This window comes from Saimiri boliviensis, chromosome 5, assembly GCF_048565385.1.
Source record: "Saimiri boliviensis isolate mSaiBol1 chromosome 5, mSaiBol1.pri, whole genome shotgun sequence".
Taxonomy (NCBI): domain Eukaryota; kingdom Metazoa; phylum Chordata; class Mammalia; order Primates; family Cebidae; genus Saimiri; species Saimiri boliviensis.
In genome coordinates, this window is record NC_133453.1 from 27566896 (window position 1) to 27590875 (window position 23980).

At 39.0% G+C, this 23980-nt stretch overlaps 1 protein-coding gene across 1 annotated transcript in view; it reads right to left on the reverse strand.

Moving 5' to 3' along the window:
- Window positions 1-394: 394 nt before the first annotated feature.
- LOC141584685 (sperm-associated antigen 16 protein-like) overlaps window positions 395-23980 on the reverse strand; it is a 126890-nt gene continuing 103304 nt past the window's right edge. Inside the window, exon 4 of the mRNA XM_074400166.1 lies at window positions 395-547. Within this exon, the coding sequence (XP_074256267.1) occupies window positions 395-547 (153 nt within the window). The remainder of the gene's footprint in view (window positions 548-23980) is intronic.

A 23980-nucleotide genomic window follows, 5' to 3' on the forward strand; every position in this document is an offset into this window, starting at 1 on the left:
AACCTATGAGATTATAGTTCACAAAATTATGGTCCTCATACCAACCAAGTAAAAAGGATTTATTAACGGGGGAAAAGTACATTGGTAAAATTGGTAAGTAAAATAAACAAATGAATTGCATAGTTGCTGATATCCTATCTCTAAAGTCATCCTAGAAACTTCTCTAAAAAATGATTTGTGAATTTTTACTCCAACCTCTACAATAAAACACACAATAGTGCACTTAGTCTGCACTGCCACCAAGTGCTTAAACCAATTACTTTTAAGAGTCTTCCAGCAGCTACTAGCAGATTCTTTCACTGCTATGAGTAGCAATTTTGAAAGCAAACCATTTCGACCATGAATGACTATTAGAGCACCAAAATTTTGACATGAAAATAAAATCTCAAAACTATTAATAAAACATCAAAAATTCATACCAGCTCACTGGAAGTTCATGAAGTCTAAAAATGTTTTTCAGCTTGTAGTCAAATTTTGCTGGAGAAAGATTTTCTTTACAAACATTCAGGTTTGGATTTGGTTGCATATCTATGGGAAATTCTGAATCCTAGAGAAAAAAAATAAACAAGAGCTCTGAGTTAAATATCCAAATCACTGCACATGTTGATCCTCTTATTTAATATTAAGGGACAACATAAACATTATAATTATATTTGCCCAGAATTTACATTAAGTCCTTTATTTCCAATTTTAGTTTTGAGAAAATAATTAAAAAGATAAAATTTTAAATAAGGTACATACCAACTTATATAACCGATTTCAATTTTAAGCCACATGCTACATGATAAAAATTATTTGAAAATACTCCCTATTTGAATTCTAATGAAGCACAATATAGCATTGTCATATATTTTTGGTTGTCTTTTTTTACATAAGCTTTCCAGGTCCAACAGTAATGTCACCAGTCAAAAGTCTATGACAATTCTTATACCCCTTTTGTCCCCATAAATGGCAGACTAAAAATACTTCCATTGGGTAACAAAGTTAACATTTACGAATTGATTGATTATGGTTCTCTTTTTAAATCTAAGGACACAAAGCTAATTTAAAATCATTTACTTAAGGTAAACCATGTCTATTAATCCTTTCAAATCACATACATTAGAATCCACATCTGTCATTTGTTGGTCACCTCCCTCTCCAACAAGCAAACCATAGCTAAAGATCAAAAAGCATTTTCAGTCCATGAGAAAGTAGTCTTTCCTCAGTGGAAAAAGGACATGCTACAAATAAGCACTGAAAGCATAATGATGGACAGATTAATTGCTTAACTTTACTCAAAAAAGGAAGTTATGAATCCCCTTACAGCCAATTCTTTAAAATTGCTCTGAGAGAAGGCTCACATTGTGAATTTTTGCACACATTTATTTATTCAAAAGTTTTTTTTTAATCTCAAACATTGTTTTATGCATGAAAATCTTTTTTTGCTTTTGTTGCCCAGGCTGGAGTGCCATGGCACAATCTTGGCTCACTGCAACCTCCACCTCCCAGATTCAAGCGATTCTCCTGCCTCAGACACCTGAGTAGCTGGGACGACAGGCACGTGCCACCATGCCCGGCTGGTTTTTTGTATTTTTAGTAGAGATGGGATTTCACCATGATAGCCAGGATGGTCTCCATCTCCTGACCTCATGATCAACCTGCCTTGGCCTCCCAACATGCTGGGATTATAAGCGTGAGCCACCGTGCACGGCCAGCATGAAAATCTATCAGTGACCAAAGCAGATAAAAAATCTTGCCCTTATGGAGATTATATTCTAGTAGATTCTTTAATAAATTCTCAGAGCTGAAAAAATGATAAAGCCAATTTTCAAATATAAAATCGTATATATTTTTTTCTTTTCTTTTCTTTTAGATGGAGTCTCTCTCTGTCGCCCAGGCTGGAGTGCAGTGGTGCAGTCTCTGCTCACTGCAACCGCTGCATCCCAGGTTTAAGTGATTCTCCCGTCTCGGGCTCCCAAGTAGCTGGGATTACAGGCACCCACCACCACGCCTGGCTAATTTTTTTAATTTTTAGTATGGATGGGGTTTCACCAAGTTATCTTCAATATTCTCCTGGGATATTGATTGAAGCCGACTTGATTTTAACATAATCTTACCTCTCTGAATCCCAGTTTCATAATCAGTTAACTGCTGGCTATCTCTGTATGTCCCAGTACCAATAATAAAATACGTTATTGCTTCATGGGCCAGTTGGAATTAAATATAGTCTTATATTTAAAAAATGGAAGATCTGTGCTTGGCCTGTTTCACTTAACATAATAACTTTCTGTTTCATCCATGTTGCTGCAAATGACAGGATTTTATTCTTTTTTATGGCCAAATATTATTCCATTATATATATGTACCACATTTTCTTTTTCACTCATCTATTCATGGGCACTTAGGTTGATTCCATATTTCAGCTATTATGAATAGTGCTGCATTAAACAGAAGAACGCAGACATCGCTTTATTATATCAAGTGAAATATGCCAAGCACAGAAATACAAATACTGTATGTTCTCACTCATATGTGGGAGCTAAAAAAGTGGATCTAAGAAGATAGAGAATAGATTGGTGGTTACCAGAGGCTGAAAAGCTCAGTGGAGAAGGAAAGATGAAGAGAAGTTGAATAATGAGTACATTTAAATACATGGTTTGATAGAAGAAATAAGACCTAGTGTTCTGTAGATCAGTAGGGTGACTATAGTTTACAATAATCTATAGTACATTTCAAAATAGCTAGAAGAGAATAATTCAAATATTTCTAACATAAAGAAAAGACAAACATTTAAGGTGATGGGTTCCTCATTGAAGGAAGGAAAGGAAAGGAAGGGAAGAGGAGGTGAAGGGAGCGGAGGAGAAGGGAGGGGAGGGGAGGGAAAGAAAAAGAAAAATATTTCACTAACTCTAACAGCAATCAGATATAAATAACTACTAGAACACTAATAAGAAATACGTTAAGCCTAAAGAAAGAAACTACACTTTATTTGGAGATATGAAGCAAGGTCATATTAGCATAGATAGTCCATGGACTCAGAAAGTCTCCTGATAAACTTCTGAAGAAGTTCAATTTAAATATTCAATGCAAGTCAAAATACCAATGTGAATCTTAGAGCAAACTTATCTCTTGCAGTAGCCAGTATTGCTTACACTGATCAATACTATTGGGAAATGATGATAATCCATCAGTGACCATTCAAATTAATTTTTAAAAAGAAAAAGTTAAACAGTATGTTAAGATAGCTATTTTTAAAATAAACACCCTGTTAAAACAGATTTTATGTGGCTTTTCTTTCCTTGTCTTCATTTCTCATGTGGAGAGAAATTTACCAAAAATGGAGACATTTTGTTTAGGCCTCTGTGCCCTCATTATTTCATTCATCACTCAAACGGCCCATTACCTGCTGGCAAACTTCACACATCACTACCTAGGAGTGACTGACAGCTGACATTATCAGCAGGACTTGATTGAGCTAATTGATATTCACAATCTAAGTGTGTAAATAAGAATGGGTCAGGAAAAGCCTTTCTAACTCATATATTTATTCAATATCTTGACCTTTATGTCTGTTTTCATTTCTTAAGCTTTACACTATAGGGAGAAGGATATATTTGCAAAATGCTATTTCCCAAATGTACTTAAATATTTTTGATTTAGTACTCCTCAAGTATCTAATTATTCTTTAAGGTTTCTATTCTAGATGTTTATATAAAACAAAATAGTTTTAATGTATTTTAAATTTATCACTGAATCATTTTTTACTTTGACTCATATTAGATAAGGCTGAAGCCATAAAATGAACAACAAAGATGTACATCCATAAACATTCACTTGGAAACTTTACAACTTCATTGTTTCAACTTTATATTTCTAGACTAAACTTATTTGCGTCATAAACTAAGAGAACAGAGATCAAAGATCTGCTTGATTTAAAAACACAGAAAATGATGATTAGATTTATATTTTCTTAATATGCACAGTATTTTATATAGAAGGAATTATTTTAAGAAACATTTTTAGAATAGAATTAAAGGCTAACACAAAAATTGATATGCTTAGAAAATATTTAGCTTCTGAAGTTAAATAAGTGCATATTTTTACTATGTTGAATAATAGTGAATATTATTTTAAAACAAACTCCCGTTAGTCAATTTCAACAGCTCTCCCAGAAGCAATCCTCTGATCAGGGCATCAACATTATCTGGGGAACTTACTTGCAATGCAAGTTCCCAAATTTACTAAATCAGAGTCTCTGAGAACGGGGCCCAACAATCCATGTTTTCAATGAGCTTTCCAGGTGATTCCGAGGCTTGCTAAAGTTTGAGAATCCATCTGATTAACAACCCATCTTTTCAAAATTTGGTAAACAGTTAAAAGATTTATAAAACCTATCTGTAAGCACTACTATAATAGGTTCAATATATATATACCATGTTAATTTGTACAGGTGCTCTTATACACTGCTGGTAATACTACAAACTTTCTAGAAGGAAATTTGGCAATATATATCAAACGTATTAAATAATGACCAAACATCTTCCATAAATAAGTCCATTTCTAAAAACATATTCTGAGAAAATATTTAGACCAGTTTGCTAAGATCTACGTATGCAATTTTCTATGGATCATTGTTTGTTATAGTGAAGGACTAGAAACACCTAAATTTCAAATCAAAGATGTTAGTTGATTGAACCATAGAATGCCATGCATCCAAGTTATGAAACATTATTTAGTTGTTAATAATTATATAATTAGATTCATGAAGAATACAGGCATAGGAAAGTGTCCACATAATATAGATGACATATGTATGATATACTTACATATATATATGTGCAACAAAAAGTGTCCAAATATTAATAGTAACTACATTCATATGCTTTTCATTTTATAATGTTTTATATTCATTTCTCCATACTCAAATTTTTCTATAAGGAATTAATATTACTCTTAACACAGAAAATCATGGAATTAATTATGTATATAAACTATAAATACCATATTTAAAAGAATATAAGCAAATTAACTTAATGGCTTGTCTATTTAATATTCTTTTTTTTTCTAGCATAAATGAGCTTTGCCACTTTATTAACAATCTGGTTCCTGGCCACATAACTCTGCACTCTAATCAGAACCATGATTCACAAAGCCTTTTTCTCATATATTACCAGATACTGTATCAGGGAGTAATCAGATATTTCAAATAGCATGTTCCACTGATAGTTTATAATTACCTAAGAAGAACATAATTATACCTAAATCTCAATTTTATTAGTTAATAAAAATGAACATACAAATTAGAAGAACTATTACACCACTTGATTTTATAAACCTCCTCCTTCCTATTAAATAAGAATATGCTTATAATCTGACTACTGTCAAAACCCAACACATGGCACTGATTTTCACTGCTGACATTTCCTTAAACTGAAGTAAATTCAGCATCAGGATATTTAGTAGTGTTAGAGTTATTTCCAAATGTCAGTGCTATGCCCTCTTGTACCTGAGTGTGGCCATGTGATTTACCTGACCAATGAAAGGTGAGCAAAAGCAACATGGGGCACCTCTGGGAGCAAGCCTGAAGTGCCAGCATGTATTTGGCCACTCCTTTGTACCCTTCATCTGATAATATGAAAGTATGGGGCAGGCATTCCCATCCAGCCTGTGCTCCTCAGTGATTATGATGCACGAAGCCCCTTTGCCGACCTACAATGCAGTGCAAGAGAGATATGTTTTGCTGTTTTAACCCACTGAGATACTTGAGTTGGGTTTTTGTGCAGACACAAAATTTCAAGTTTTACAAAAGATCACATATACTGATAAAAAGTTTAGGAAAGTCTCATTTTCTATTCTCATTACCAAATCAAAATATCCTGTTACTGTTTGTAATTCCCAATTATAGTATATATTTCAGTGATATTCTGATTCTTTCTTCATTTACAAAAATCACTACAATGGCAGCCTTAATAAACTTGTGTCACAAAGCAAGAATGAAGTCTATGCCCTTCTCTTGCACAGACATTTTCTGAGAAATGGGAATAATGATCCAATTAATTTATGTCCCTTTAACTAAAATTTCCCTTTGGAGAATGCAAGAAATATTCTGTTCACTATGCACAGTGCCAGAGTGCAGCCAGCTCGCATAGTTCCTCTTACTGGCACAAAGTGGACACACTTGGGTTACTTATCCTTCTATTTCTTTGGAAGCCATCCTGTAGGCTCCCATAATCCCCAAGAGCCTAAACAGTGGCTAAACAAAATTGAGGCAGGATTCAAGAAGTCAGGGGGCACTTACATAGTATCTAGTTATTGCTTATGGGTAGCTACTAAAATACAGGTGTTTATTTTGCTGATGGTTTAAAATCAAGTCAGTTCACAGTTATGATAAATGGTTGTAACAATTTTTAAAACCTTATTTAAAAACTAAAAAAATCTGAGCAATTAATTGAAAGATGACAAAAGTCAATGGATTGGATATTTATCAATAAAGAACATATTCTATTAAGATTTGGAAAGTAAGGCAGTTTCTCCACTAGAAGTAAACTTTGAAAATGAATGAAGACTTTCTAAGCTTTTATTAATTCCTCTTGCCTAGCAGCATGTAACCTAAAATTGATAGAAGTGGAAATATCAATGACTTTTAGATTATATCCCTCTCAATATAATTTTCATTTAAGATAAACAACTGTGTGTTCTCTACAAAGCAGAGACCAAGAATAAACCTTATAAAGGTTAAATTTGCCAGAAAATGTATCTGACCAACTAGAAATTGCTGAATTGAATGACTTGTCATGTTGCATTCACTGTCTTAATATATTCTGTAGTTGGCAGGCTTCCAAAATGAAAATTAAGCATGCATTTTTGTAATTGAAATTGCAATACAGCTCAGCTATCTTATCCTGACTTTAATGATAACAAGTTAATAATTACAATTTAATGACAATTATTTCTAAGTCACTCAATTTTTCTTTTTGATAAGCTTGTTATGCAATAATAAAAACATCTGAAAAGGGTCAGTTATATGTTACATGTAAAATAATCCTAGATATGGCCAGGCACGGTGGCTTACACCTGTAATCTCAGCACTTTGGGAGGCTGAGGTGGGCAGATTTTAAGATCGAGACCATCCTGGCCAACATGGTGAAACCCTGTCTCTATTAAAGTACAAACAAATAGCTGGGTGTGGTGGTGCACACCTGTAGCCCCAGCTGCTCAGTAGACTGAGGCAGGAGAATTGCTTGAACCCAAGAAGCAGAGGTTGCAGTGAGTGGAAGTCACGCCACTGTAGTCCAGCATGGCAACAGAGCAAGATTCTGTCTCAAAAGTAATAATAATAATCCTAGACACTAAATTATAATTTTTGTTTAACACTGTGTTTTATAATCACATAAAAGTGTTGCAAACCTAAAAATATTCAAAGGGGTAATATACAAAATAGAAAGACAAATAGCCAAAAGCACATGAAGGTTCAAAATGTGTGCCATATGATGACACAAGTGACCATTTCTGTCAATACTGGGTGCTGAAACAGTGCTAGACAATGCTTTACACAAAAGTCAATAAATGGAACAGCTTTTGAAAATGGTGACCTAGTTTTTAACAGATTTGCTAAATTAAGAATTCATGGATTCATCTATTTCAGTTATGGTATTACTCTGAGTAAATGTCTACGATTTTCTGATTAGTTTTGTGGATAGAAAGTATGGACTCTTCTAGCAAGGCTAACTTATTTGCATTATTGGCTAAGGGGACATGCCAAATAGTACTGTCTCAACCAGTTGGCATCTGTTTGCTTTACGTGCCCAGCTATAAATGCCAGTTTATGCCTAAAGTGATAGCATCTTAGCTAACTGAAAATTTCATTTTCTATAGATATCCACAAGGATTATTTCCATGTAGTTTGGCAATTTAAAATGTAATAAAATTCCACAGTAAAATAACTAAATTCCACTATTAGCTACTCAAGATACTGGATCTTACTACAAGCTTTCATAACATGTATCTTCTTTCTGATAATGTATGCTTCCATACTTCTTATCTTTGAATTTTAAGTAAAGTTGTAGTTATGACCACTTAGAGCAGAGGTCAGACATTCAAAAGCCAGGCATCAGAAAAATAATTCAAATGAACAAATTAGGTGGGCATATGAAGAGAAACATTCTACAGGTTTAACACATAGATCAATTCTTCACCTCAACATAGAACATACTGTCCCCCTTGTTTCAATAAACATAACTTTCTGGCTCTTTCTTGTTCCCATGTTACCCCTTTTTGATATAGACATGAGTACTAGACATAGTTTTCCTCTTTACTGTTAAAAAATTATGTTAAAATACTGTTAAAAAAAAGAAATATGAAGAGAAATGCCAAAGCAGGTAAGGCTCAGCACTGGGAATACAAGTAGGGTGGTGATGGCTGTGGAGGACTGAGGAATGCATGTGTGTCTTGCCTAAAGCACCTGCTGCCTCTCAGTTCCAACAAATGGTGGGGGGTGAAGGAATGTAAGCCCAATGTTAAGAGGTAGTGCTTTTTTTTTTTCCAAAAAGCCATATATTTGGGGTTGTCATTGAGTCGTTCAACAAATATTTATTGATAGTCCTAATTTATCAGGCATTATTCCAACTGCCTGAGATACACTAGTAAACACACAAACAAACAAACAGATCCCAACCTTCATGTAGCTTACAATATATTGAGGAGACAGAAAATAAATAACAAACATACACAAGTATATCACATAAAAAAGATAAAAATGCAGTGGAAAGGAAAAGACAACAGGATAAGAGAGACTGAAAGCACATAGGGAGAATTTTGTAGAGGATAATGTATGAAATTACACATGTGGCAATCTGGCAAGGCCTCATAGAGAAGGTGACATGCGAACGAAAACTAAGACAGTGATAGAATTGATCACGATAATATTTAGGGGAGGAACATTCCTGGCATAGGAAAAAGTCAGTTCAAAGTCCAAAAGGAAAGAGTAAATGTGGCATTTTCCAACAACAAAAGGAGGCTAGTGTGGCTGGAGAAGAAAAAGAGAAACAAATACATATTTAGGTGAATTAGAATAAATTTTGAATGCTGACAGTAAATTTTTATTATAATTATTTAACCCTGAGATATGTCAACATTGGGAGGACCAAGCAAAATGTGTCTATGGACTGCCAATTTTCTATCCCTATCCTTCATTTGTAACTCATTAAATGTATTAAAAATCCTTAGTAAGATTATTTAAGACTATTGGTTAAATTGAAGATTCCTAAAACTATTCCAAAGATGAACGGATAAAAATAATTAAATGAAGCCTTCCTAATTTTAGCTTCTCCCACCACACACAGAGTAGGAATACAGCAGAATCTTCTGGAACATTCACATACTTTTTATTAACTCATTCAGGAAAATGTATTAATATGTAAGTGGCAAGCTAAATGCCTGGGATATGGAACTATGAAAGGCGTTCCCTGATCTCAAAGTACTTAAAAAGAAAGTTTCTAGTGAATCACTATCCTTGAGAGTAGAGAAGATGGAGTATTTTTGTAATAGTAGCTATCATCACATTCTTGTTCACAGGTCACAAGAAGAAGTCACACTTAAAAATTTTCCATGAGTGGCCAGGTGCGACGATTCACACCTATAATCCCAGCACTTTGGGAGGCCGAGCCAGGCAAGCAAATCATGAGGTCAGGAGATCGAGATCATCTTGGTCAACATGGTGAAACCCTGTCTCTACTAAAATAAAAAAATTAGCCAGGCATGGTGGCACATGCCTGTATACAGGTCTCAGCTACTTGGGAGGCTGAGACAGGGGAATCACTTGAACCCAGGTGGTGGAGGTTGCAGTAAGCCAAGATTGAGCCACTGCACTCCAGCTTGGTGACAGAGCAAGAATCCATCTCAAAAAAAAAAAAAAAAAAAAGATTTCATTAGTTAAAAATAGTACTCATATTTATGACAGAATTTACAAATCCCTTTCACATATACTGCTACATTGATACAGACAGTGTTTTATTTTGCTAGCTAGACTTAAGATGACAAAACAACTAAGGTGGTTTGCTTATTAAAGTCAGAGTGGCTTGACATAACCTCATGACAAAATGTAAATATACCTATTTGATATTCTTTGATCTTTATATGACTTCTGATATACAACCCTGTATTATTCCATTCTCACACTGCTATGAAGAAATACCCGAGAATGGGTAATTTCTAAAGGAAAGAGCTTGAATTGACTCATAATTCCACATTGCTGGGGAGACCTTAGGACACTTACAATTATGGCAGAAGGCAAAGGGGAAACAGGCACCTTCTTCACTGGGCAGCAGGACAGAGTGAGTGCAAGCAGGGGAAATGCCAGACATCAGATCTTGTGAGACTCACTCACTATCACAAGCACAGCGTGGGGGAAACCACTCCCATGATTCAATTATCTCCGCCTGTTTCACTCTAAAAATGTGGGAATTATGGGGGTAACAATTCAGGATGAGATTTAGGTAGGGCCACAGAAACTAACCATATCATTCTGCTCCAACCCCTCCCAAATTTCATGTCCTTATATTTCAAAGCCAATGATGCCTTCCCACAGTCCCTGGAAGTCTTCATTTATTTCAGCATTAACCCAAAAGTCCAAGTCCAAAGTCTCATCTGAGACAAGGCAAGTGACTTCCACCTATGAGCCTGTAAAATCAAAATCAAGTTAGTTATGTCCTAGGTACAATGGGGGTACAGGCATTGCATAAATTCTCCCATTCCAAATGGGAGAAATTGGTGAAAACAAAGGGGCTACAGGCCCCATGCAAGTCTGAAATCCAACAGGGCAGTCACTAAACCCTAAAGTTCCAAAATGATCTTTTTTTGATTACATGTCTCAAACCCAGGTCATGCTGATGCAAGAGGTGGGCTCCCATGGCCTTGGGCAGCTCCACCCCTGTGGCTTTGCAGGGTATAGCTCCCCTCCCAGCTGCTTCCATGGCTTGGAGTTGAGTGTCTGTGGCTTTTCCAGGTACATGGTGCAGCTGTCAGTGGATCTACCTTTCTGGGGTCTAGAGGATGGTGGCCTTCTTCTCACAGCTTTATTAGGCAGTGTTCCACTGATACAGACAGGAGATAGACAGATTCACAGGTGGACAGGTATGGGCCCCTGATGAAACTTGACCTTCAAGCCAAGGACAGCCTAACGCCTGAAAACTGAGCTGCCAGTTCCAAATAAAGTCCAGGACCACAGCGAGAACTTCCATCCCCATCTTATCTAGTCTCTCAATTGGTTCCTTCTGAATGATGCCTTTTAACCAATCAATGGTGCCTTTTCCAATCCCACCCATGGACCAATCAATCCACATTCATTCCCGCATTCTAACCCTATAAAAACTCCAGACTCAGCCTCACAAATGGCAACAAGCTTTTGGGTCCCCTCTTGCTGCTGAGAGCTTTCTTTCTGTCACTGAATGCAATTCTACTCTGCCTTACTCACTCTCTAGTGGCCACGTACCTTATTCTTTTGGTCACCAGACAAGAACCCAGAAATCTCTGAACTGCTTGAATGAAAAAGCTGTCACACTCCTGCTCACCAAGCTGTGGACAGAGAGAGTAAAAGACCTGTAACACTCCGTTCCACTTCCTGAGCTAAAGAAGAGAAGAGGGAAGAGGCCACTGAGCCCCACTCCCTCCTGCTTACTGAGCTATGAGAGTGAAGAAGCCACTGGATGCCACTCCTTCCCACTCACCAAACTATAGGATCACAAATGCCACAACATTTCTGGGAGTTCATCCAGGATCAATGAAAGAGTGTTAGTAGACCTGTGACTCTTTGCTTTCATTCTGAGGCTCCTGTCCTCAGATATTTTTCCAAAAACAGAACACGAGGCCTCTGTCAGCCAGTTTAGAGTGGGTAATCCAGCTGCTGATCTACAAGATTCAGAGAACAGGCTTGCTGGGGAGGATTTTGTCAATCCCCCTTCACCCTCAGGTGTTGGGTATGTTGGCTTTGTTCCAATCCAGCTTCTCTTCCAGAGGTCTAGCTGTCATGTGGGATCAGAATAAGGCCCTGAGACAACTGAAGGTATCTGGCCAAGGCCACACCTCAGTGTAACCAGAAGTCTCATGGACTGGCTCCAGTCCCAGACAGCCTCTTCGAGTGTCAGACCAAAACTTCCAGTCTTTCCTATCATATTTTCTTTCTTTCAAGACTCTTTTGGCTGCTATCCCCTCTTTATATACAATGTTACAACCAAAAGAGATAATATTACTGAGTAGAATTAATACTTGGCTTAGTCATCAGGAGTGTAATCCTGAACAATGGTGTTTCTGTGCATTCTTAGAAACAGGGAGATGCAACAATTAAGAGAGTTTTCCTTCCCCTGTTGAAGAAAGCCATTAGCATAGTGCAAGAGGCTATTTCCCCCAGGCACCTTCCCTCCTCTGCATTTAAGTAGTTTTTTGTTTGTTTGTTTGTTTGTTTGTTTGTTTCCTACCATGTCAGGAATCAACATAAACTTGCAAATACAAGGAGCTTTTCTATGTGAGGGATTAATTTTTTTTTTTTCCTTTTGGGAGACATCTTATTAGATCAGGTCCCCATTTCCCAGGATTCTCTTTCTTTCCTATGTTTGAGGAGGATCTATTTCTATAGCTTCACCTTAGCATTACTCCAATGTATTTTTCAAGCTTTGTTTTGGAGCCCTAAAAAGAAAACTAGATCTGAGGATCCAGAGGCAGTCAACAACAGAAGGCTAGGACACAGTGCAGGTAAGCATGACTATCCCTGCCAACTAGTCCTTCCTGCTTCATGGGAGGAGATCTTGCTCACATCCATGGCATAAGCACCAAGAGCCTGTCCATAGAGCCAATACCAGGTACTGAGATTCAAAGAATCCTTCAAATTCAAGATGAGCAAGGGAGAGACTAATGTCTTTTCTCCCCTCTCTCTTTTCCAGTGGGTAACAAACCATGTACAGCCTGTGCTCCCCTCAAATATATCTTGAATCACTGGGACTCCTTTGACCCCTCAGACTGAAGAAAAAATGTCACATATTGTTTTGCCTCCATCCAAAAAATCCTCGTTTTAGGCAGATCCCAGCCTCACTCATGCCCCTATATGAAATGCCTTGTGAATACGGCCCCATTAAGGTACAGGTCTCCTGAACTTTACAGGGCTTAAGACAAATTAAAGGGGATCTTGGCAGATGAGTCTGACAGGTATATAGAGGTTCCCCAAAATTTAACCCAAGTATTTGAACTCTCCTAGAAGGATGTAATGTTACTTTTGAATCAAACCCTGATTACTGCTGAGAAGCAGACAGCCCTGCAAGTGGCAGAGGAGTTTGAGGATGAGCTTTGCATCTCATATAGTGCCAAGGAAGGGGAAGAACCTTATACAATTTTAAAAACAGAAGTACCATTGGAGGACCCTAAATGGGACCCCAATCATGACATGTGTGATGGTTAATACTGAGTGTCAACTTCATTGAATTGAAGGATGCAAAGTATTAATCTTGGGTGTCTGTAAGGGTGTTGCCAAAGCAGATTAACACTTGAGTCAGTGGGCTGGGAAAGGCTGACCCACCCTTAATCTGGGTGGGCACCAACTAATCAGCTGCTAGGTCAGCTAGAATATAAAGCAGGCAGGAAAATGTGAAAAGACCAGACTGGCCTAGCCTCCAAGCCTACATTTTTCTCCCATGCTGGATGCTTCCAGCCCTGGAATATTAGACTCCAAATTCACCAGTTGGGATTCAGACTGGCTCTCCTGCTTCACAGTTTACAGATGGCCTACAGTGGGGCCTTGTTATTGTGTGAGTTAGTACTTAACAAACTTCACTCTGTGTGTGTGTGTGTGTGTGTGTGTGTGTGTGTGTGTCTCCTATTAGTTCTGTTCCTCTAGAGAACCCTGGCTAATACAGATTTTGGTACCAGGAGTGGTTCTAGAGGAACAGAATATTAAGAATGGAGTTCTTTCATTGGTTTTGGGGTTTCTAGAGTTGGTTGCTTAATGTGATTAGACCCAAAAATGCTAAGGACTCTACTTCTAATAGCATGGAGAACATTGATAGTTCTTGTTGTGAACTATTTGTAGAGTTACACAAAATAAATGCATTTGACAATCCCGATTCACGGCTCATGAGAGGCAAGAAGTTAAGTGATCCTATACATAATACCTTTAACCATATGTGGAAAACCAAGGAACATAATAAAGCTGATTGGTTGCTCCTAATTTCAGTGGACAAAGTGATGAAAGAAAATGATGAACTCAGGGATTCTATCTCCCAGCTTCAGAAGCAGATACTGAGCCTCAAATCTGCTAAGATTTCCCTGAGTGAGAGTCCCATCTCCTGTAGAGAAAGAGCTGACATTACAGAAAAGTAGACACAAGCTCTTATCTTGTGAGTGGCTGGTCTGCAACAAAAAATGCATGCACATCCTTACCAGGTGTCTATGTTAAAGTCAGGGCATTGATTGGAAAAGAGTGGGACCCTGCAACTTGGAATGAGAATGTGTGGGAGGACACTGATGATGCTAGGGACACTGCACTTGTAAACTCCAATAAACCTTTTTTTGCCAGAAGGTACAGCTTCTTCACACCCAGTAGTGGCAGCATTCCCTCCCCATTCCATGCTGCCATCAGCCTTTCTAACTTGGTCTGAGGAGATAAACCCTGTGCTGCCTGAGGCAACAGTGATGACTTCCCCTGAGGCAGTTGCCAGGCAAGATAATGTTGATGCTTCTCAGGAGCCAGCCCCAACACCCCTGTTTGCTTCTAGACCTATAGCTAGACTAAAGTCCCAGCGGGTCCCTAGAGGTGCACTAAACTTGAAATAACTGCTTAAGTTTTCTAACTTATATAAGCAGAAATCTGGAGAACAGGCAGGGGAACGGATATTAAGGGTGATGGATAACGGTGGAAGAAACACAGAGGATCAGGTTGAATTTATTGATTTGGGCACATTAAGTAGAGACTCTACATTTAATATTGCAGCTTGGGGAGTTAGAAAAGGTTCTAGAGCTTATTTGCTTGGTTAGCTGAAATGTGGGTTAAAAGATGGCCCACTGTGCCTGATCTCCCTTGGTTTAATGTAGAGAAAGGGATCCAAAGGCTTAGAGAGGCTGGGATGGTGGAGTGGATCAGTCACTTCAGACCCACTCATCAGCTGAGACGGTCCAGAAGATATGTCCTTGACCAATGCCTTACAATATAGATTTGTGTGGGCAGCACCTGCATCTTTGAAGAGCCCTATAATTGCTTTTCTCTGTATGTGAGATCTAACCATGGGAACCACAGTCACTCAGCTACAAAATTTAAATACAATGGAAATAATTGGATCCTGAGGTGGCAGGGACCAAGTGGCAGCACTCAACTATCAAAAGCAAGGTGAGCATAGCTACCACAATGGACAGCAGAGACAAAGAAGCAATCAGAATAGTCTGACTTGAGTAGAGCTCTAGCACTGGCTAATTATTCAGAGTTCCTGGAAGAGAAATTGATAGGAAGCGTACTGTATTTCTACTTAATATATAAAAGCAGACAACTTCTAGATAGAAAGGACAAAAGACTAATTTGAATTATAGAAACAGAGAATCATGGCCCCTCAATCAATTTCCAGACTCAAGACAAAGTTTACAGACACAGAACTCTTTGAAGGACCCCATTACATTACTGACAATTTATGCTGTTAATCCTTCTTCCATCCTTCCCCAAGGAGACATCTAGCCTTTTATTGGGGTAACTGTGCATTGAAGAAAGGGAAAAGATCAGACATTTCAAGGACTACTGGACACTGGCTCTGAGTTACATTGATTCCTAGGGACCCAAAATGTCACTGTGGTCCTCCAGTTAAAGTAGGGGCTTATGGAAGGTCAGGTAACTAATGTGGTTTTAGCTCAAGTCTGAATTTTAGTGCATCCAGTAGGTCCCTGGGACTCATCCTGTGGTCATTTCCCCACTGCTAGAATGCAGAATTGGCATAGACATACGTAGCAGCTGGCAGAACTCCCACATGGGCTCTCTGACAGGTAAGATGAGGACTATTACACTGGGAAAGGCCAAACGGAAGCCATTAGAGCTTCCTCTATCCAGAAAAAATAGCAAATCAAAATTGATATCCCATCCCTGGATGACTTGTGGAGATTAGTGCCACTGTCAAGAACTTGAAAGATGCAGGGGTGGTGAATCCCACCACATCCCCTTTCAACTCTCCCATTTAGTTTGGGCAGAAGACAGATGAATCTTGGAGAATGACAGTACATTATCATAAGATCAACAAGTGGTACCTACAATTGCAGCTGCTGTACCAAATGTGGTTTCATTGCTTGAGCAAATTAACACATCTCCTGGTACCTGGTATGTAGCCATTGACTTGGCAAATGCCTTTTTGTCCATTCCTGTCCAATATGCCCACCAGAACCAATTTGCTTTCAGCTGGTAAGACCAGTGATATACGTTTACTGTCCTTCCTCGGGAGTATATCAACTCTCGGGTTTTGTGTCATAATCTTTTTCAGAGAGACCTTGATCACTTTTTGCTTTCATAAGATGTCACACTGGTCCATTACATTCATGTCATTATACTAATTAAATCCAGTGAGCAAGAAGTAGTAAACACACAGAACTTACTGGTGAGATATTTGCGTGCCAGAAGATGGGAAATAAATCTGACTAAAATTCAGAGAACTTCTACTTCAGTAAAATTTCTAGGGATCCAGTGGTGTGGGATCTTTTGAAATATTCCTTCTAAGGTGAAGGATAAGTTGTTGAATTTGATCCCATCTATAGCCAAGAAAGAGATAGAATGCCTAGTGGGCCTATTTGGATTTTGCAAGCAACACATTTCTCATATGGCCTATTCATTGAGTGACCCAAAGGGCTGCCAGTTTTGAGTGGGATCCAGAACAGGAGAAGGCTCTGCAACAGGTCCAGGCTGCTGTACAAGCTGCTGTGCCACTTGGGCCATATAACCCAGCAAATTCAATAGTGCTAGAGGTGTCAGTGGCAGATAGGGATGCTGAGTGGAGCCTCTGGCAGGCCCCCGTAGGTGAATCACAGCAAAGGACTCTAAAATTTTAGAGCAGGTCCTGCCATCTTTTGCAGATAACTACTCTTCTTTTGAGAGACAGCTCTCAGCCTGTTACTAGACTTTGGTGGAAACTGAACATTTGACTATGTGTCATGAAGTCACCATGTGACTGAACTGCCTATCATGAACAGGGCACTTTCTGACCCATCTAGCCGTAAAGTGGGTCATGCACAGTAGCATTCCATATCAAATGAAAGTGGTATATACATGATTGGGCTCAAGCAGGTTCAGAAGGCAAACGTAAGTTACATGAGAAAGTGGCTCAAATGGCCATGGTCTCCACTCCTGCCTCCCTATCTTCTCTTCCACAGCCTGCACTGATGGCCTCATGGGAGTTCCCTATGATCAGTTGACAGAGGAAGAGAAGACCAGGTCCTAATTCACAGATGGTTTGCACTATATGCAGGCACCACCCAAAGCAGACAGCTGTAGCCCTATAACCCCTTTCTAGGACATCCCTGAAGGACAGTGGTGAAAGGAAATCTTCCCAGTGGGCAGAACTTTGAGTGGTGCACCTGGTTGCACACTTTGCTTGGATGGAAAAATGGCCAGATGTGTGACTATATGCTGACTCATGGGCTGTAGCCAATGGTTTGGCTGGTTGGTCAGGGATGTGAAAGAAGCATGATGGGAAATTGGTGACAAGAAATCTGGGGAAGAGGTATGTGAATGGACCTCTCTGAGTGGTCAGAACTGTGAAGATATTTGTATCCCATGTGAGTGCTCACCAGTGGATAACCTCAGCAGAGAAGGATTTTAATAATCAAATGGATAGGATGATCCATTCTGTGGGCACCACTCAGCCTCTTTCCCCAGAACCCCCTGTCATTGGCCAACAGGCCCATGAACAAAGTGGCCATGGTGGTAGGGATGAAGGTTATGCATGGGCTTAGCAACATGGACTTCAAAGGCTGACCTGGCTATGGCCACTGCTGAGTGCCCAATTTGCCAGCAGCAGAGGCCAAAACTGAGCCCTGGATATGGCACCATTCCTCAGGGTGATCAGCCAGCTACCTGGTGGCAGGTTGATTATATTGAACCTCTTCCATTATGGAAAGGGCAAAGGTTTGTACTCACTGGAATAGACACTTACTTTGGATATGGGTTTGCGTATCCTACATGCAATGCTTCTGCCAAGACTACCATCCAATGACTCATGGAATGCCTTATCCACCATCATGGTATTCCACACAGCATTGACTCTGATCAAGGCACTCACTTCACAGCTAAAGAAGGGGGGCAGTGGGAGCATGCTTATGGAATTCATTTTTCTCACCATGTTCTCCATCATCCAGAAGCAGCTGGATTGATAGAATGGTGGAATGGCTTTTTGAAGTCACAATTACAATGCCAACTAAGTGAAAATACTCCGCAGGGCTGAGGCAAAGTTTTCCAGAAGACCATGTATGCTCTGAATTGGCGTCCAATATATGGTACTGTTTCTTCCATAGCCAGGATTCATGGGGCCGGGAATCAAGGGGTGGAAGTCCAAATGGCACCACTCACCATCACTCCTAGTGATCCACTAGCAAGATTCTTGCTTCCTGTTCCCAAGACATTATGTTCTGCTGGCCTAGAAGTCTTATATAGAGAGGAATGCTTCCACCAGGCAACACAACACTGATTCCATTAAACTGGATGTTAAGATTGCCACCTAGACATGTAGGACTCCTCCTGCCTTTAAGTCAACAGGCTAAGAAAGGAATTACAGTGTTGGCTGAGGTGATTGACACAGACTATCAAGATGAAATCAGTCCACTACTCCACAACAGAGGTAAGGAAGGGTATACATAAAATACAGGAGATCCATTAGGGTGTCTTGTATTATTACCATGCCCTGTGATTAACGTCAATGGGAAACTGCAACACCCCAACCCAGGCAGGACTGCAAATGACCCGGACCCTTCAGGAATGAAGTTTGAGTTGTTCCACCAGGATAAGAAAAAAAACATGACCTATTGAGGTGCTTTCTGGAGGCAAAGGGAATACAGAATATGTAGTAGAAGAAGGTAGTCCTCAATACCAGGTATGGCCGCATGATGAGCTGAAGTAACAAAGACTGTAATTGTCATAAGTATTTCCTTCATCTTTCATGAAAAACATGTTTGTGCATGTATACACCTGTACTAAGAAGATATCTGCAGTTTATTTCCTTTTTGCTTTATCATGTGATGTAAGATTTATTGACTTCACATCAGAGTTTAAGTACTGTTAACTTTATGTTATGGTATTTGGGTTGGGGATTGGTGCATTTCCCATTTTATGAAGGATAATTTTATTATGTTAGGTGTAATTATGACCTTATTGTTGTCTTTATTTGAAGTTTATGTTTGATATCAAGAGATGTGTAGGGGTTCAAGTTGACAAGGCATCGACTAGTGATGGTTAATACTGAGTGTCAACTTGACTGGCTCATAAGATGCAACGTAGTGATCCTAGGTGTGTCTGTGAGGGTGTTGCTGAAGAAAATTAACATTTCAATCAGTGGGCTGGAAAAGACAAATCCACTCTTAATCTGGGTGGTCACCATCTAATCAGCTGCCAGTATAGCTATAATGTAAAGCAGATAGAAAAATGTGAAAAGACCAGACTGGCCTAGCCTCAGCCTACATCTTTCTCCTATGTCAGATGCTTTCCCCTGGAACATCAGACTCAATATTTTTCAGTTTTGGGACTCAGACTGGCTCTACTTGCTCCATAGCTTGCATATGGCCTATTGTGAGACCTTGTGATTTTGTGAGTTAATACATAATAAACTCATATATGTATAATATATATATATGTATATAATATATATATACACATACATATACATATACATATATAAAAACTCCCATATATGAATATATGAAATATACAGGAATATATATGTGTGTGTATATATCCATATACACACACAGAATAGGATATATATATATTTTTATATATATACAAATATAAATATATATATACAAATATATGTGTATATATCCTATATACATACATATACATATATATCCTATATACATATATATATCCTATATACATATATATACATATTTAAAAACTCCCATATATGAATATATGAGATATATAGGAATATATATGTGTGTGTGTATTATATATATATATATATACATACACACACAGAATAGGATATATGTATATCCTATTCTGTCCCTCTAAAGAACCCTGACTAATGCATCATGGGAGAATGGAGGAAGAGACACTTTCAGATGTGCATATTGGCTGCTTATGAAGGACTAGAACTAAGCCTCTCAATTACTCCAAACTATCCATGATAGACCAGGGATCAGATGACCCATTTCCTTTCTTGAAAGGCTAAGAGAGGCCTTGGTATACCTCTCTATCCCCTAATTCAATTGCAGGAGGACAACTAACCCTAAAGGGTAAGTGTATTACTCAGGCAGCCTCTGACATCAGGAGGAAGCTGCAGAAGCAGGCCATGGAACAATCGTACTTTAGAGAACCTCCTGAAAGTGACTACCCGGGCCTTTTACAACAGGGATTAGCAGGAGACTCGAGAGAGAGAGGAGATATAAGAAAAAAGGAAGACGCTCAAATGGCTGCCTTGTAGACTTAAAAACTCAGAATCCCTGATGTGCACCTGATAACTGCTACAAATGTGGCAAGCCAGGGTACCTTAACAACTGACCAGACAGCATGAAGAAGCCACCTTGACCCTGTCCAATCTGTGGAGGGAACCAATGGAGGGTGGACTGTCCCCAGAGACGTAGGTCACTGAGTGCAGAGCCAGACTTACAAGTGGTCCCGCAGGACTGCTGGGTCCTTGGACTCCTCTCCCTGGCTCCAGTAACTCAAAGTGCCACTACCATCCAGGAGCCCTGAGTGATTCCAGAAGTTGAAGAGAGGAAAGTAAACTTCCTTTAGGATACCAGCACAGCCATTTCTGTGCTCCTCTCCAATACAGGTCTCCCCATTTCCCTTAAAACGACTGAGAGGCATGTCAAGAAAACCTTTAACCTGATATTTTTCCCAACCACTCACTTGCAGTTGAGGAAACCTCTTGCGTACTCATGTCTTTTAAATCATGCCTGAAGGGCAACTCCCCTCCTTCACAAAGATATTTTAGCTCATAAGGAACTACCATCCTTATGTCTCCATGGCAGACTCTTCATCTCCCACTGGTGGAGACTAATACTAACCCAAAAGTTTTTGCAGCTTAAGGAAAAATTAGTCAAGTCACAACCACCATACTGGTCTGATTCCACCATTAGGATCCTACCCCCTTCACTAACCAGAGACAATATACCCTAAAACGAGAAACTAGGAAAGGGCTAGAAGCCATCATTGATAACTTGAAGAGTCAGGGCCTCCTCAAACTCTGCAACAGCCCTTGTCATACCCCAATATTGGGAGCACAGAAATCCAGTGGGGAATGGAGATTGCTCCAGGACCTCCACCTCCCTAATGAGGCTGTGGTCTTGATCTATCTGGTGGTTCCCAATCTCTATACTTTGCTAACTCAAATACCTGAGGGAACTGAATGACTTACAGTCCTGGACCTAAAGAATGCCTTTTTCTACATACCACTATACCTCCACTCTCAGTATATGTTTGCATTCAAGGATCCCTCCAACCACCCAGCTAACCTGGATGGTGTTAACTCAGAGATTCTGAGACAGCACCCACCTATTTGGGCAAGTATTGTCAAGGGATCTCTCTGAGTTCCTTTATCCTCAGTTTAAAGTTTTACAATATGTAGATGAAATTCTCCATTGTGCTCTAACTGAGGAAATCACCCAGGAAGGCAGTAAGGCTCTTCTTAACTTTCTGGCTAACAAAGGATGTAGGATCTCAAAAGCTAAGGCTCAGCTTTGTCAGGCTCCAGTGAAGCCTCTAGTTCTATTCTTGTCAGAGAGAACCAGGGAACTAGGAGAATAAAGGATTAAGCCCATTTCCTGCTTTCCCCTCCCCCAACTCTCAAATAATCAAGGAGATTCTTGGGCATTACAGGATTCTGCAGATTATGGATACCTGGGTATAGTGAGATAGCTCATTTCTTATATCACCTAATAAAATAAACTCAGGCAGCTAAGCCTCACTCCTTAATTGGGGAACCAGAGACTAAAAGGGCCTTTCACCAATTGAAACAAGCCTCTAGGTAGTTCCAGACTTTCCACATCTTTCTGTCTTCTTCTGAAGCCCTCTGAACTGTTTCAACCTTTGCCTGTTATCCAGCTCCAAAGTTGCTTCTATATTTTGGAGTATCGAGAACAACAGCCACTCTCTGTGGTACCAATTTACTGTATAAGTCCATTAGTCCATTCTTACATTACTATGAAGAAATACCTGAGACTGGGTTATTTATAAAGGAAAGAGGTTTAACTGACTCACAGTTCTGCATCACTAGGAAGGCCTCAGGAAACTTACAATCTTGGCAGAAGGCAAAGGAGAAACAGGCATCTTATTCACAGGGCAGTAGGACGGAGTGAATGCAAGCAGGGGAAATGCCAGATGCTTATAAAACCATCAGATCTTGTGAGACTCACTATCAAGGGAACAGGAGGGAGAAAACCACCCCCATTATTCAATTACCTCCACCTGTTCTGCCCTCAAAATGAGGGGATTACAACTCAGGATGAGATTTGGGTAGGGACACAGAATCTAACCATTTCAGACCCCCAACTAAGATGTTATCTCCTCCAAATGCAATAAAAAAGTGCTTTTGTACCCAACTCCTAAAAAAGGTTTACAATGGTAATCCATCCAATTTCTACAGATTGCACTGAGGTTATTTTATGGCTGAGGTGTCAATTAGTAATGACTGAATATAATAGTGTCCAGCTGAAATTAACTCCGTATACTGTCTGCATAGTTATGTGGACTCTGTTTAAAGCAAAATATTGTGTTTGACTGTAGGGATTCCCTATCCTCATTTCAAAAGTCCAGCAATTTTGTAGAAGTGGTCTTTGACAGCATGGGGTAAGATAAGTCAATCTCTTAAAAATTGCTCTACACAATGTCTTGCCTCTTATTGATTTGCTGTGAATGTGTCACTATCAATGCTTTAAGTCATAATCAGAATACAATGTTTTTAACATTTTTTTCAACATCTCATTTATGACAGATAATCTAATGTTAACCAACAATTTATCTGGCCTGTCCAGGCATTGTCACTGTATTTAGTTTAGTCAGCAGAATGCTACACATACATACACATACAAATGCACATACACATACATACAATCTGCCCCTTAAACACTAGCTTCTCCTGAGTCCATAACTGTCCTTATCTTTTCTCATTCCTCATCTATTCCTGTAGCATTTTTGTCCATGCCTAGGGTTTATCCTATTGTATCTTTGCTGGCTTTATCTAATTCTACCTGGATGTTCCACTGTCTAACACTAAACATTTTTTTTTTTAACTTTCACTTAAATCAGTTTCTTTTCTCGCTTTCATGATTTTGATTAATGGCACTTGCCAACCTGAAAAGTGGCATTATTCTAATTACTTAAGCTTTCTCAAACCATATATTAAAAATCCATTGCTCATTTTGTATTCACTTACTCCTTTCTTATTATACGTTTCATTGTTTTCACAAGATGTTGCTGCAGCCTCTACCATGTCTCCATGCATAATAAATTTCTCATACAAAACAACGTTATTAAAAGACACATACACTTATACATCATTTGTCTATGTATTACCACCAAATAGCACTCTACTATCCACTGGGTAAAGTTTGCATTCCTAAGACTGCTCTACAGGATCATCCATAGGGATAACTCAAGCCTATCTCTCTAACATAATTTTCTGCTGCTCCAATAAATATATGTCCTATACTGAGCCATGCCATATTGCCTCTTCCTCTTTTGCCGCCTCTGCTATTAATGTAGAACTGCATTTATTACAGAGCATTGCAAGTGTCTCATTGCATAGTCTTTCCATTCACCTATGAGCTACTAGCA